Consider the following 16,566-nt stretch of genomic DNA (forward strand, 5'->3'; position numbering starts at 1 on the left):
TTCCCTATTGGTTTTTTTCGCTGATCATTCCTGTTTTAATTGGGAGGTTTTCTTCTTGAATCCCTACGCTTTCGATTGCAGGGTTTGGCTCTGTTCGCGTTAGTGTATTCTGAGCGATTGAGCGGGCTCGATGTTCTACTAGATCATTTCTACCCTCCTGTTTATTCTCCCTCTCCCTCTCTCTTATTTGTTCCTCCCGTAATTGTAAGTCGTATGCTTCCGTTTGCACAGGGTTTTGTAATTTCTCATTCTTCCTGTGTCCCTCTGTATGTTGATTAACTCCTCCGCTTACTGCCACTGTATTTCGTGCTTGAAGTCTTCCCTCTAGTCTTTCCTCCCCTGCCGGATCCCCAGCCTTTTCACCCCTCCTCTCCTTAATTTCTGTTGACTTCTCTACACACATTTCGCTTGAACGTTGAGTTGCAGATAAGGTGTTTTTATTATTTGTCATTCTGGCCGTACGTTTTGTAGGGGCCCACTTTAGCTTGCTCTACAGAGGCTTTTTTAAGGGGCGCAGATTACACGCTTCTGTGATAAATCTTTGATGTCTAAGTTGGGACAATCGCTTTCCATGCTATCGGTGCCACATTCATCAGTTTTTTTCTTACCTTTTGGGTCATCCACACACTGTGGGTTTTGCAACCCTATCATGTCAGAAGATAGTTTCCCCCTTTCTTCGGCTAGCCGGGATTTCCAGGTCGATCCCTCTCTCCGCCATTAAAACCTTAAATTCTTGGCTTCCACGTCTCTCCAGAATCGCCATCGAACTACTGGTGGAGGCATCTACTCCTAGCGGGCCTTGATTCAAGGTAGTAACTTCCTCCTCTCCTGCTGTCTCCATATTTCGTTTGTAGATGGTTCATTCTTGTGCTGCGCACTGCGTAACCAGCCATAAACAGTGATAAACAGTGAATCCAGTCGCCCTTAACTCCTCACAGTCTTCACACAGCAAGGGCTCTGGTATGCTGCTTTTATCCGCCTTTCCACTTCCTGTAGGCGTGGTCTACACGATCAGCTGTGCGGCACTGTGGTTGACCGCGCTCGCTTTCAAACTGCTTCTGGGTGAACCCAGAAGACTTGCGTGAATTGGAGCGCGATTAAGCTGGATACCTCGCACACAGCGCCTGCACAGCAGTCAGCAGGCTCATGAACAGCAGCCCCTCCAGGCAGGGATGCAGGTTGGTAACAGTGTTCGTATCACGCTCTGTCTCTCCCACCAGCCGAACAGTCTGCATTATTCACCAGTGGTAGCAAAGGTTAAGACTTTCTTTTAAAAAGACATTCTTTCACTCGGGTCACATAGCTCTTGTACAGAGTGGAAACTGGTTTACCTATCATGATCCCATCCAAGATATAACACTGTTTATCTGTGGCTATGTACGAAACGTTAAAACACCCTTTCTTAAATATTACATATTTTCTGAATTAAAGTTAAACATTACTTTTTGCTTATCTGGGTCATTGATTTTCTACCTTTCCCTTTGAACAGGATACCAGTGACCCTATGGGGAAACCTCATGAACAGGGAAAAAACAAGAGAGGATTACATGGAAGAGAAAATGGCACTGTCACTTTTAGGAGGCTGGGGGATCCTCGCCTTAATGCACTATACTAACACTTGAAACCAGTTCTTTGTTTCAACTCTGTGAAGAGGTTCCGGAACACTTCTCTTCTTTGCAGAATTGTTGTGTACACACCTTTTCAATTAGTTATTTTCATTTGACATTTTTTACTTATACCATAAGGTATTTAACTTAATTTATTTCTCAACCGCCTGTCCTCCTTTGGTCCTAAGACTGTCACTTTTTTGACAAATGTTTTATTTTGTACATGCTTATGGTTAATCAAAACCTATAGCACAACAATACAATTAAGCAAACAATAAATAGAATAAGTATGTATCAAAATAATACAGCAAAATCAACATATTTGTACAATAATTTGAAAACATCCATTGATCTAGTCCATATAAAGTTTAAATATACAGTACTAAAATAACCTCTCCGAAACTATGATATGACTTTGGAGAAGCCTCATTATACTATCTTCCAACAAAGCCCTAGACTATATGCAAATAATTCATAAATTAAAAACAGACGCCTTATTTCTACCCATTTTCCCCCCCAAGGTACTGGACTACCTTTTTCCCTATATAATGTGCTGCTCCAGTGCTGTTTGTAGAAATGTGACCTTCAAGTTAGTAAGTAAATCAATCACCATAGTACCTTCTGTACTCTTAGTCTGTCAGCCCCTTCCCTCCTGACCTAGTATGTATTAGACTGTGTCTGCAATGGGTGTGGAAAGTTAAACCGGACAGGGGCTGACTGAGTGACAAGAGGTTGTAGTTTGGGAAATGGCAAGCCCTGTCGTTCAGCCTTCTGACATTATGGTTTTGAGCTTATTTGTCTTAAAGTGTATCTGCTGCGCTACCATCCTATTGAAGATGTGGTGTTCCTATGATTACATAGTCTAAAGGAGTGAGAGTATAGTCGTTGCTATAGTGAGGAACTTTTTCTAATTCCAGTTTTACATGTTCATTAATTGGATTATGTTTGTAAACCACATGAAATGTACATGGAGGTAAATGATGGGTTGCACAGTGATCTTTCTGAGCGTGACTCTATGTTCCCTCGTATAATGCTGTCCATTTGCCAGTTAACTCAAACATTTGAAAGCAGTTTGACTAAGGTTGCAAAGGCTAATCCGACTTTATGCTTCATATCACATTTTCGGGTTTCATCATTTGTATCGGCAGCCATAAATCCTGATCTCTAGTCTCGGCCCACATTCTGGGGGCCATTGAATAGTGAAGCCCCATCTGCTGCCTCCAGCCTAACCCCCCAACCTTTTTTTTTCTTGCAGGTATTGGAAGACTCGAGGGCTGTTTTGATTGCTGGAGATGTCCAGCCGGACGGTCCATTTCCCGAGGATGAGAAAATTAAGGATGGTAGGAAGCATGCTCTTCTCAGTCACGAGTGCGTATGTTTCTACTACCAAGGGAGCAGTATTTCTATGGGATTGGGCCTTTGTAGGCTTAGCTGGACACGCAAAGTATAACCTGTAACATGTAAAGCCCAGATCTTAATTCGCTATATGTATGATGACAACCACGTTACCATCACATATAGTCAGTGCCCCAGAAAAGATTTGGAAGTGGGAGTATTTTACTCCCTATTTTTTTTAAGTTGGGAGTAAAATTGCTTTTTAGGGAGTCAAAAATGTAAGCCCAATTGCCAATGGGAATACTTTTTATATGCATGCAACCATATGTTTTAACTGGAAAATTGAAATGTTTTTGTATTATTTCTTTGCACCTAGTTACTCATGCACATTAAAAGATACAGTTTGATTTGTTTCAAAAAGGCAGTTATAATGGCAATTTCTTACTGTGGTACTACATGCACTATTGGTCCAAACATATCCATGGAGCTCTGTGGGTGAAAGCAGGGGCACATGCTTCTACGTGTATGTTTCCTATTGGTTGTTGTGAGTATCTTTACTCCTGATTTTTATTTTTGGGGAGGATTTGCCTATTTTTGGGGCGTAAAAATGGCTGGTACACCCCTTATCTATAGGGCTGCATGTAGTTCACTCTTTCTTCACTGACTGCCCCTGCAAGGATCTCAGCACGCACCTTGCTCTGTAGCGGCTGCACATCTGTCTTTCTACTACTTGGAGAGTGACTACCCTTTGCTGTAATATTATCGGTCATCTCCCTTGGGTCCTCTTTCAAAGCCATAACTGCTGCATGAATCTGTCTGGTCACTTTTATTTTATTAATGACATTTATAAAGCACAAACCTTATCACATATATAAATCCATGGAGCACTGATGTCTTCCAGACCTCAGTCTGTGCCATTTGTGGACTTCCTGAAAAGTATTACTTGAACCGTTTATTTCTCGCACTACATCATTCTGTGAACGATCATTGGACTTTGCTCTGTGTCATGTGTATCTTATTACACAAGCACCTAGGCCAATGTCATTCTGAGATCTCCGATTACACACTCCTACAATACGTCACACCCTTACACTCCTATTTCCTCGTGGTCCCCTTCTGTATTTCACACCCTCCTTTCAATAGACATACTGTAACCTCACATCTGCCTAATCCCTTCTGCTCCTGGTTAAACCTTCCTGTCTTTGGTTACAGCATACTCTCATGCAGTGGAGAACTCTGCCTTCTTCGGTGACGTGGTACTTCGCTTCCCCAAGATAGTGCATCACTACTTTGACCGCAACTCTAACTGGAACAACCTTATACGCTGGGGTATCGGCTTCTGTAACTTGAGCGGGGTGTTTGAAGGTGGTCCTCATGCGCAACTCCTGGGGCTGGTAAGCACCTCTTAATTCAGGCTTAGTCACAGAAATGCCTGGGGTAACTGTACCCTCCCATCATGGTGAGTTAACTCTATAGTCCCAGAAAGAAAGCAATTATTGATTGGGCACGGTTCTCCATGCACTCCTTTCAGAGGCTTCAACAATGCTTCCTTCAGTCCCAACCATTGTTTGATGCTATGTGATTGCCAAAAGCCCCATCCACTATTCTAACACCTGACAGTTGTCTTGTGACGTAATGATATCCTGTGAGTGAAGGTGAAGTTGCTGCACTGGAAGCTTGTGTGTCATTCCCTGGACCATCAGCATGGTTTTGAACGTTGTTGGCTCTGTTTGCTTGTGTTTTGTAGATGGCCCAGGAACTGGGAATCAGTGAGAAATCGCCGGATTACCGAAATCCCTTCAAGAATGACCACTCGGAGGTGAGCATAAAAGATTCTGAGGACCTGGTTTTTAAGACTGGGATCAACATTTGTGGAGAATCCCACACGCATCTGTTTTTTAATCGTTTTAAACATTGATGCATAGTTTTTCTGCTTTTTTTTGGTTTTAACTTTTGTGTCATTTGATAGTGTTTATAGCCTTGACCTCAAGTCATTGGATTATTTAAGAAAGAGTGGGTGCACAGTATGTATATCCTGTCTTGACCTCTCCTCGTTAAAGCATCTTTGCATTGGACCTAGCTTTTAAAATTGTCATTGGAATATTATTTCTCAACGCTTCATTCTACTCTACATTTCATTTCTCCAGCATGGGGTCTGGCATGGATTCACATGCTCATGAATATTCCCCGTCGTCAGGCTGGGAATCCTCGGTAAAGAAAAAACCAGTATCAGTTTCGTTTCTGATCTGTCTTTCGTAGTAATAACCAATCACTGGTCTCTGCGTCATACTGACCACAGCCAATGACTGCCCTCTACCTAAGCACCGCCTCTGGCAGCCATCTTCAGATTTTTACCGCACGTTCATGTGTTGGGATCCTCGTGCTATTGCTCTCGAGCGTTAGTGCTATTTTTTCGCGCTTTTTCACAAAAACTTCGATTCTTTCGGTCAAAAGAGCCTCAAGCTCCACCGATCCTACATCCGATCAACGGGGACCCGTGTCGGATTCATCTGTGCCCCTCAAGGGTGAAGATTTCGTCGAGCTACACTTCGGAGGACTCCAGAAGCTTCTCAGGCCCGGTCTCGGAGATGGCCCAGGAGAAGGGAAGCTCGACGCCCGGAAAGCTGTTCAGGGCCTGCCCTGGATGCCAGCTGCAGAACGTCTTCAAGGAGGACGAACACTCTTTCTGCCTTTACTGCCTTCATGGGGACAAGACGCACGTGGAGAAGGACTGTGCGTTTTGCGGCAACATGTCGGAACGGACCATGAAGGACCGCCATCAACGTCTCGCCAGCTGGCTGGAGGGTAAGAGCCCGTCTGGCGAGAAGAAGAAGAAATCTGAGCGGTCTTCTAAGACCTTTGAGGGCGCCCCGGCGACGGGGGCCCAACATAAGGCCAAGCACCGCGAGTCCGCTGGCACCGGGAGCGCCGAACGGTCGGGCTCTACGGGCGCCAGGCAGGGCGCACCCTCCCCGGCACCATCAACCACGAGCCAACGCTCTGGGTCGGGTAAGAGGAAGGCCGAGCACCCGGCGAAGCTCCTGGAGAGACCCCGGTCGAGCTCTAAGGCAGAGGAGGAGCGTGGCAGTGCCCCCTCCCTCAAGGATAAGGCGGTGAGCGCACCTAAGGTGGTGAAGGCCTTGATCCATTCGACCAAGCCCTCTATCGAAACGGTCGCGGCGGCCCTGGCCCAGCCTGTGGAGGCTGCACCAGTGGTGGCGGCCTCGGGGCCCAGAATCTCCCTGCCTCCTCGGAGGGAGTCTTCTTTCGTGCCCATCGATAGGACCCCCGTGAAACCCTCCGTGGGGAAGAAGGGGGGGCAGGGCGTCGTGCTCCGAGATAAGGACGAGACTACCGTTACCGACGGAGGAACCTCTCCCGTCGGGGGATCCAGAACCGGGACCTTCTGGTGTTCCCCCTACCAAGAAAAGAAGGATCCATCCACCGCCTCCTTTTCAACCGTCGCGCCCCGTCCAGCCCTCCTCCCCGTCCACCCGAGGGGATGATACGGGGACTGACACGGCAGCGACGGGTACGGACGACGAGGCATACGACGAGGATTTTCCGTCGTCGCCTCCCCCCAGGGCTTCTCCGCCCGACGAGATTGGATCGTTCCACTCAATGATCGCCAGGGCATCCGAGCTTTTCCAACTCTGCCCTGAGGAGAAGAAAAAGGAAGGCTTCCTTTACCAACGGCGCGAGACCAAGAGGAAGACGGTCCTCGCAGTGCCTCTGTTGGACGACATTTGGGATGAGGGCCTTTCCCTCCTCAAGAACCCTTCCACGACGCCAGCGAAAAGAGACCGGTACGAGAAAAAGTACCGGGTCCCGGACTCGGCCCCCCTATGCCTCCGGGCGCAGCCTACCCCGGACTCCGTCGTCTCCGCGGCAGCCAGGAAGAAAGCGGGGGGGGGGTGCGGCCTCCACGTCGACTTCCCCGCCGGACGGCGAGGGAAAGAAATTGGATGCCATGGGACGCAGAGTCATCTCGTCGGCGGCGACGACGATTAAAGCGGCCAACGCCTTGGCTATCGTGGCCCGCTACGACAGGGAACTCTGGTACAAGATAGCTCCCCTGCTGGATTTTCTGCCGGACGACAAGAGGGCGGAGGCCCTTGAGATCCTGCAGGAAGGTGAGGTGGCCTCGGACCACGCCATCACCGTGGCGACGGACATCGCCGACACTGGGTTCCGCCAGATGGGCAACGGCGTTTGCCTTCGACGTCGCGGATGGCTCAAGGCTACGGACTTTCGGCAGGACGTCCAGACCAGGGTCCTGGACATGCCCTTCGACGGGAACAACCTGTTTGGGAAGACAGTGGACGATTCCCTTCAGGCCATCAAGGCGGATACTGAGACGGCCCGGGCCCTTGGAGTACTGCAGCAACGGCGGACGCCCTTTCGGAGCGGCGGAGGCAAGGGCGCCTCCAAAGGTTCCGGCGGCGGTTTCGCTTCCTACCGTCAAGCGGCCCGCTCGTCGTCGCAAGAGGCCTACAGAGGACGAGGCAAGTCTGGCGGCCCCCGCCGTCGTCGCCAAGGAGGCCAAGGCGGCAAGGCCGCGTCCAAGCAGGATTGAACCGGCCGTGGGGTCGGGCCCCCACCGAAGCACCCCGGTGGGAGGCCGGCTGGCGGGCTTCGTCAGCGTGTGGGAGTCCATCTCCACCGACCGTTGGGTGCTGGACGCCCTGGCCCGGGGCCACGCGCTCGAGTTTCAAAGAAGGTGCCCGCGCGTCCCCCCCGTGGCCAGGAAAGAACTTCACGTCCCTCAACTTCTCCTGGAGGTAAAGGCGATGCTCAGAAAGGGCGCCATCGAACTCGTCCCAAAGAGGCTTCGGGGCTCCGGAGTCTACTCGCGTTACTTCCTCGTGAAGAAGAAGACGGGAGGATGGCGCCCCATCCTGGACCTGCGACGCCTGAACAAGTTCATCAAGGCGCAGAAGTTCCGGATGGTCACCCTCCAGCACGTCCTGGGTCAGCTGGAGGAAGGAGACTTCCTATCGGAAAATTCCTCAGATTCGTGGTCCAAGGGCGTCATTACCAGTTCAAAGCCCTTCCCTTCGGACTGCGGTCGGCACCCAGGGTTTTCACCAAGTGCCTCGCACCGGTGGCGGCGCAGCTGCGCCGCGAGGGGATTCACGTCTACCCCTACCTGGACGACTGGCTCATCCGCGCCAAGACGAGGGAGCTCGCCGTGGTCCACACGGCAAGGACCGTCCAACTCCTCACGGACCTGGGATTCTCCGTGAACTACGCCAAATCCCACCTGGTGCCCGCGCAAGTCGCACTGTTTCTGGGAGCGAGGCTCGACACAGTGTCCCTTCTGGCCTCCCCGTCGGAGGAGAGGACCAGGACCATCTTGGGCAAGGTGCAACGGATGTTGGTGGCCGACGCGGCCAAGGTGAGGTCCATCAAGTCCCTCCTCGGGATGATGTCTTCCTGCATCTACCTCATTCCCATGTGCAGGCTCCGGATGCGCCCGTTGCAAGAGTTCCTGGATGCGCGCTGGATCCAGACGACGGGCAGCTTCGAGGAAAGGATCAAGCTCGACGAGAGTTTCCGACGAGCGATACGGTGGTGGGGCACCCGCGCGCATCTGACGGCGGGCATGGACTTCCAGACCCCAGCCCACCAGGTGACTGTGACCACGGATGCCTCCCTAGAAGGGTGGGGAGCGCACACCGAAAATCTGCACGCAAGGGGACTCTGGCTCCCGACGGAGAAGTCCCTGCATATCAACGTCCTGGAGCTCCGTGCAGTGTTTTGGGCCCTCAGGTCCTTCCTTCCGTCCCTCAAGGGCAAGGTGGTGAGGATCTTCACCGACAACACCACCACCATGTTTTACATCAGGAAACAGGGCGGAACCAGGTCCCCAGCGCTGTCCAAGGAGGCGCAGGACCTGTGGCATTGGGCCGTCGCCCAAGGGCCCCTGGGAGGGCCTGTTCCTCTACGCGTTCCCTCCCTTGCCTCTGCTAATCCGGCTCGTCAACCAGCTCAAGAGGTCACGGTGCAGGATGATCCTCGTCACACCTGCGTGGCCGAGGCAGATATGGTTCCCGGACCTTCTGGACTTGTCGGCGTCCCCGCCAATCAAGCTGCCGGCGGACGCGGATCTACTCTCCAGGGAAGGAGGCGCCATCCTCCACCACGACCCGAAGTCGCTGAACTTGCAGGCCTGGCTCCTGCAGCGCTAGAGTTTGGAGGATACGACATACCGGCCGACTGCAGAGAGGTTCTTGCAAAGGCCAGGGCGTCCTCGACTCTTAAATGCTACGGACACAAATGGAAGAGGTTCTCTGTCTGGTGCCACGCACAGAAGATTAACCCTCTACGGATTACGGCTCCCCAAGTGCTGCCGTACCTGCTGACGCTGGCCAAAGCTGGTCTGGCACACGCGTCCATCAAGATTCATCTTGCTGCGATCTCCCGATACACCAGAACCACGGGCCGGACGTCCTTGTGGTCTCATCGTCTGGTGAAAGAGTTCATGAAGGGACTGTTCAGATCGTTCCCGCCGGTGAAGGCTCCGGCCCCGGCGTGGGAGCTCAACGTGGTACTGACCAAACTCATGGGACCTCCGTTCGAGCCTCTGCACTCGGCCCCGTTGAAGTTTCTATCGTGGAAAACAGCTTTTCTCGTGGCCATCACCTCCGCACGACGAGTGGGAGAGATCCAGGCCCTTTCCTGCAAGGCCCCGTACTTGACTTTCCACGACACGAGGGTAGTGCTCAGGACGCACCCCTCCTTCATGCCCAAGGTACCGTCGGACTTTCATCTCAACGAACCCTTGGTGTTACCTGTGTTCTTCCCGTCGCCTTCGTCGCCGGCTGAGAGGACTTTGCACTCGCTGGATGTAGCTAGAGCGCTGAAGTTCTACGTGGACCGCACGAAAGGTTTTCGGAAGACGTCACAACTCTTTGTGAACTTTGGACCTGTCAATCAGGGGAAGGCTCTCTCGAAGGCTTCCATCTCCAGATGGCTCTCCGGCTGTATCATGTACTGTCACCGGTTGGCAAACCGACCGCTGCCTGGCCGTCCGAGAGCCCATTCCACCAGAGCGATCGCAGCTACCACGGCGTTCCTATCTGGTGTGCCCCTGCTGGACATATGCAGGGCTGCTACGTGGAGGTCGACGCACACCTTCACGAAATTCTACTGCGTCGACCGGGATTCCAGGGAGGAGTCCAGGGTCGGCCAAGCAGTGCTGCGCAACCTGTTCGCCTGAGGTGAGCCTGGTGAGGAGGTAAGATGCTTAATGTTGAGTTGATGTGATGCTTAATGTTGAGCCTTTGCCACCTCCCGTGGTTGTGCATGTGTGTACTGCTATGTATTCTTTATTCATGAGCATGTGAATCCATGCCAGACCCCATGCTGGAGAAGGAACAAGTTACTTACCTGTAACTGTTGTTCTCCAGCATGGGTCTGGCATGGATTCACATGCGAACCCTCCCGCCTACCCCTCTGCGGCTCTTCACTTGGTCATACTGCCACTTCACGTGCTTCCAAATCTGAAGATGGCTGCCAGAGGCGGTGCTTAGGTAGAGGGCAGTCATTGGCTGTGGTCAGTATGACGCAGAGACCAGTGATTGGTTATTACTACGAAAGACAGATCAGAAACGAAACTGATACTGGTTTTTTCTTTACCGAGGATTCCCAGCCTGACGACGGGGAATATTCATGAGCATGTGAATCCATGCCAGACCCATGCTGGAGAACAACAGTTACAGGTAAGTAACTTGTTCCTTCTCTACACTGCCTCCTGTTCTCTTTCCTCTCCTCCCTTCTTTGAGCCGACGTCTGATTGCTGCTCGATAAAATACAGTGTGTAGAGGCTGTTATCTAACCATCTAAAAGGGCAGAAAAGCACAGTCAAAAAAGCACTCTCTTGTTTTGAGCATTTCTAGAAGCTGGATTCTTAGTCATGGATGTTTTGTTATATTTTGCAGCTGTTTCCCAATACAGATGTGTTCCAGAAGGCATTGAGAGATGAGGAGAAGAGGAGGAAGAAGGAGGAGAAGCGGAAGGAGATACGCAAAGGTCCACGTATTACACGGTCTCGATCTGAGCTCTGACCCATCTGTGACTCCAACTACAACATGGATGGACTGACATGCAATGGATTGACTTGAACATGGATGCTGTAGAAAGTGATGTTGGGCAGCTTACTTCTCCCACTCCTGGGATGTGTGAATTAGAAGGAAACTAGAATGGAGGAAAGTGCTTGTGTGGTCAAAGTGAGCGAATGAGTGTGTGCATGAGTATGTGAGAGATGAGGACATATGCCTTCAGTTGAGACATCCAATCCAACAATAGGACACCTGTGAGGCCAGCTGTTGTTTGCTTGACTCTAAAGAAGTAAATACTCCATGACCATAAGAACTATCACACCTTGAACATATTATACCTTCTTCCTGTGTTTCCACTGACTTTCACTTCTCCTTACCTCACCAGTCTGTTTACTGTTGCTCACCCTGATCTGTCACTTCCTCTTTACTTTTACCTTTCCTTTGACTTCTGACCTTGCACTGTCACAGCTGTTCTGCTCTATTAACTGCTACTGCCTCGCATCTCTTAAATCAAGCCTGGACTGCATGGTCTTTTAGCAAAGTGCCATTTATCTATAGGCCTCTTCCCATGCCTTCAGTCTTGTCCCATAGCTGAGAGTATGCATGGGTTTATGTGATATGCATCCATTGCGGCTTTAGTACTTGTTTAGCCACCTCTACCTCTCTCTATTCCTACCAACCTCTAGTCAGCCTGTACACTGCATATACCTACATTTCTTCTGGTATCTTGTTCATGTGTCCTCCTGCATGCAGAATGGCACTTGCAAAAGGATATACACAGCACCTGAATGTTCTAGGGTGCATGCTACGGGAGAGAGGAGGATATGCCCATTACAGTGTAAAAGGTGAAGGTGTACTGCGGTTGTGGAGGCATTTCTTCATTTCCTGCCTCTACTTCACAATGCCTGTTAATCATGTGAGAAAATGGGCGTTTGATTGTAATAGCTAATATATGATGGCAATGTCGGTCATGCTCATCGGCTTTCTTCATGGTAAAACACTGCGGTGTACTTCAAAACATCTCTGAAGTGCAAGATGCACCATTGGGCCATTACCTAAGACGGCCAGTTCAGCAGAGTGTAATTCTGAACTCTTCTCAAGACTGTGTCTGACCATGTACTTCAAATCATGCATCTTCAGTAAGCCCTCGCTTATTAGGGCTCACCTGTGCTCCAGCATACAAGGGGACATTAGGTTTGTACCCCAGTTACCAATGGCAAATATTAATGACTTGTATCAACTTTAATTTCCCCCACAGTAAGGGGTGTAGGTGTTCTTGTACACTTAAAATGCCATTGACACAAACGCCTACCAGTCCGGGTGATGTCTTGCGAGAGAATTTACATTGACTCTGACCTGTGTAGTCAGTACAAATGGAATGCTGATCTGGTCTTTTAAGTGATGACTCGTTGGCACCTGAGGCCCTTCAGATAACGACATTGAAGTACGTTGAAACATGGTCTCATGAAGAAAGCTGACACTTGCAAGTGGCTGAAAACCGTCTGATATTTAAAATGTGAAGTATTGTCGAATAGTAGATGTCCTGTTTATCATAATGGTTTTATAAAGTTGATGGATCCTGACGTCCTCATAGGAATGAAATTCAAAAAGTGACTCCAGTCGTCCCATTTTTTTAGTGGAATTGTTTTGACTTTCTGGTGTAATTGACATTGAGTCAATCAGATGCGAGTCGTCCCCATCCTGTGGCTGGCACTTCTAATAACCTAGACTAGGATTTCGGACATGTCAGATTGTCTTCTGCAGGTACTATTCGTATCCCCAGAACACCACCACACCCTCCTAAGGTACACTCATATCCTTGAGGACGAGATGCAATATTTCCTATGCAGAGTAGTTTTAGAACTAGTGATTTTAAACATAAGTCTCTTACCCAGGCGTGACCAACTTTAACCATGTGGGACCCTTGCACTGACCAAGTCCCCCCCCCAACCCCCTTAGTAAATATATGCTTGCAATAACTATTGTGGGATGAAACTATCATGGAAAATTATGATTGTACCTGGGCATAGGATGGAAATAGCTGGAAAAAGTAGTTGAATGCCTGCTAAGTGCCTATAGAAAAAAAACAAACTGCTGGTTTTGCTACTGCCTGCTTTATTTTTGTACCTATGAGAGGATCTCATATTTCAGATGTACTGTATCTGCTTTTGCAAGGCTTCGGGCCCCCAGCTTTGTCCATTATATGGACTCCTGCCACCATTAGGATGGTGATTTCCAAGGAAGAACTGTACGAGCCTCCAAGCACTGCCCCAATTTTCCTGAGAACGCTGCCACTTTTAAGACCTGTTGATCAGTTGTAGATCGGCAGTCCCCACAGAGCGCACAAGATAATAATTAGAACTTACTTTGCATTGATGAGAGCCGATATCTACTGCCACTTTAAGGTGGACTGGACAATGCAGGTTTGGACAGAATGTAGACATTTGCTGAGTTTTTCTAATGACTAGTACATTGGGGTAAAGAGTACTTTCTCTGTGCAACATTGTCTGATCAAAGGCATCCTATGCTGATGATGCGCAAATTGTCCATCTTGTTAATCATGATACTGGTTCTCGGCCGAGGGGTTGTATGGAGGCGGTGGGTGGTTGAATGGGCAATGGTTGGCTCAAGCTTAACGGAGACAAGACAGGGGTGATGGTTTTTCGGCCCTCTGTCTGCCGCATGGTCTTTGACTTTTTTGACCTTCTAATCTCCCCCTTGGCTGCCTCTGTTTCCATGGGCAAGGATTTGGGTATGAAATAATCATCTCTTCATCGCTGTCCTCTGTGCCCCAAGTGAGTGCAGTTTGTCCGTCTGGTCACTTAAAGTTGAAGATCCAGCTTAAAGTAATTTTTTTTCTTCCTTTACATCAACGGGCTCCAGTGGTGGCTGCGCTGGTGTTTGGTATTGTGGATTATTGTAATTCTTTGTACCTGCCCAGCCTGGTTTTCTGATCAGCCGCCTAATAATTTTAGGACTCAGCAGTCCGACTTGTTATGGGTTCTTTTTTCAGGGTCCATATTTCTTCAGTCCTGTGGTCCCTACATTGGCTGCCAGTTGCGAAGCAGGCTCTGTTTAAATCTCCATGTATTGTAGCGCTTTGAGGTCATACTAATTATATATAGAGCGCTATATAAATGCCAAATAACATAACAAATAACATAACAAATAACATAACATCGAACCTTCTATGGCATTGGTGCAGAATATTTAGAGCATACATTTCGTCCTTATGTTTCAAACCATTCCCTGCACTTGCAAAAAACCTCTCTCATCCAGGTACCCACTTATAAACTTTCTCTGGTGGGAGGACGTGCTTTTTCTGTGGCAGCAGTGAAATTGTGGAATTTCCTCTCCCCAACGCTGAGTCATTGATAAACATCTGTTATTCCGTAGGCCGTTGAAAACGTTTGTTTTATAGTTCTTTGGCCTTGGCTTGTCCTCCCCTGTTGCTCCCAGTGCCAAGATGCCTTTGTGGGAATGTTGTGCTTTATAAAATTGATAACGTATTAAGTGATCCGCAATCTTTTCAGAATGTGTACTCGGCACAAATAGATTTGTTTGCCATAAAAGACACCAAAATATTCCACTTGTAATAGTCATGCTTCCAAGTTGGGAGTTCATAAAGAATGCATTCACAATATATTTGTGCAAGAAAGACATTCTTGGCTGCTTAACCTCCAATTTCAATTATCTAATGATCTGCGTGATCTCTGAGACCGAAAATGGGCACCTCTGTAATGATATTGATGGAACTAATTTGGCTTTCAGAGCTGCATGTACCTATCAAGCTGTGCTTCATGCTACCCTGCTGACTAGATTTACGGCTGAGGGTGAAATAATGTGTTCAATCATATCCTTTTCTTTCTCATCTTGGTTCCTTCATTATCTCTATGCTGAAAGATTGCACGGATGGAGATAAAATGGGAAGCTCATCTTGCAAAAGGTATTCTCTAAAATGGTTTTGCCAATGGTATTGACCGATTACCACATCTGTCCCGTCGAGAAGATGTAATGATGCCATCTCACATCTGCCCAACCAGGGTTGGAGTCTTCATATCTGTTTGATATTGTCACCTAATGGATTACTAATTCTTAATCCATGAATTAGGGCCTCATTACAAGTATGGTGAATTTACCAGCTCTTTGCTTCTCTTTAATGTCCCTGTCATTAATCTGTCCATTGCACCGCACTGTAGCCCACGAGGTTGTGGCCAACTGTTTTAGTCTTTGTTTTTCAGGTTTCAAGGCTAATGAATTTGGCAATGTGGAGATCATGTGGTGGCCTAGAATTACCTGATGGTGGCAATGGTAGTCCTCCTTTCCCCCAGGTAGGCCTACTTTCCCCAGGTAACGGTGGTGGCCGTAGACATGGATTCCCTGGATGGAGATTGATGGTCGCAGTGGTGGGGTGGCGGGGGTTCTGATTTCCGCCAGGAGAGGTGGCAATAGCAGGATCTCCCCCTTTTGGTGGTACCTATGTTAGACTTGGTTTCCCATGAGTAGTGCGCGCAGTTGGACTGAATTCTACTAGTTGATGGCAGGGATTCTTCTGCCATCAACTAGTAGGGAAAATAGTCCCAGCTGCCATCACATGGGTAACTATGGCAATAACCAGATTCCTACAAGTGATGCCGTGGAGCCCTGGCTACACTGTGAGAGTGCAGCAGTAAGCAGCATTAACACTGACTGTTTACCCTCACCCACCCGTAGCAGCCCAGACTAGTGTTGCCCAAGAAAATAAAGGTTTTAGCCATGAACGTTGAGTCTCGAGGGAAAATCTGGACTATTTTTTGCAGATGTGTTTATATGCATGTCCCAAGGGCAGTCAAATGGTTAAAGATGCACATTTCGTAGATCACCACTGGTGCCCTGTCACAGGGAAAATGATATGTCTGTTTCTGATCATAGAGTTCAAGTACGTGGTGGAGGAGTCATTTCGGAAGTGAAGCTAAATATATGGCAGTTATAGATTGAGATGAGCTTAAACACTGCTGGTCCAGTTGGACAGGTGGAGAAATGATACTAGGTTTGCAACCATGCATTGAAGGCTATGGTATGAATGGAAATAAGAAGTTTGGGAAGAGCTGCAAGTGTGGGAGTTGGCGTGTTAGACCATCATACCTTTCATGCCAACTTCACCAACCTGTTTGGAGGTTCTAGCCTGCCACTGTTCCCTCGTAGTCACTTCACCAAATAAATCATGAATGTATACTTGAGTTGGAAATATGGGGGGGAGGGTGTGTGTGTGTCATACAATCCTTGAGTTGGATATGTTTATTGTTTGTATGAGTCATCTTCTTCTGAGCCAATAAAATGTGTTTGTCAGGTTTTGATTATAAAACCAAAGTTGTCCATAATGTTTCTTTAGTTTTTAGATATCTTCCCTACTAGAGTTGCTTGTTTATTACATGTTTGACTGGAATGAATAGTAATGACCCAAATCCCTGCTTAAAACTGAAAAGATGGAAAGAACATTAATTGTATTTACTGGTGTGTTTTTTAATGCCTTACCGTACCATTGTTCTGCAAATTACCGCAGACTATAACAACATATATTG

The 16,566-nt window shown here is 48.5% G+C and overlaps 1 protein-coding gene across 2 annotated transcripts in view; it reads left to right on the forward strand.

Moving 5' to 3' along the window:
* CCDC134 (coiled-coil domain containing 134) overlaps positions 1-16,354 on the forward strand; it is a 163,690-nt gene extending 147,336 nt beyond the window's left edge. For both annotated transcript variants that reach the window (XM_069652775.1, XM_069652774.1), the window contains exons 5-8: positions 2,863-2,947; positions 4,155-4,336; positions 4,690-4,761; positions 10,886-16,354. In XM_069652775.1, coding sequence (XP_069508876.1) covers positions 2,863-2,947; positions 4,155-4,336; positions 4,690-4,761; positions 10,886-11,011 — 465 coding nt within the window. In that variant the 3' untranslated portion in view covers positions 11,012-16,354. The remainder of the gene's footprint in view (positions 1-2,862; positions 2,948-4,154; positions 4,337-4,689; positions 4,762-10,885) is intronic.
* The last annotated feature ends 212 nt before the right edge of the window (positions 16,355-16,566 follow it).

Source organism: Ambystoma mexicanum, chromosome 3p (genome assembly GCF_040938575.1).
Source record: "Ambystoma mexicanum isolate Mex_15411 chromosome 3p, UKY_AmexF1_1, whole genome shotgun sequence".
NCBI lineage: Eukaryota > Metazoa > Chordata > Amphibia > Caudata > Ambystomatidae > Ambystoma > Ambystoma mexicanum.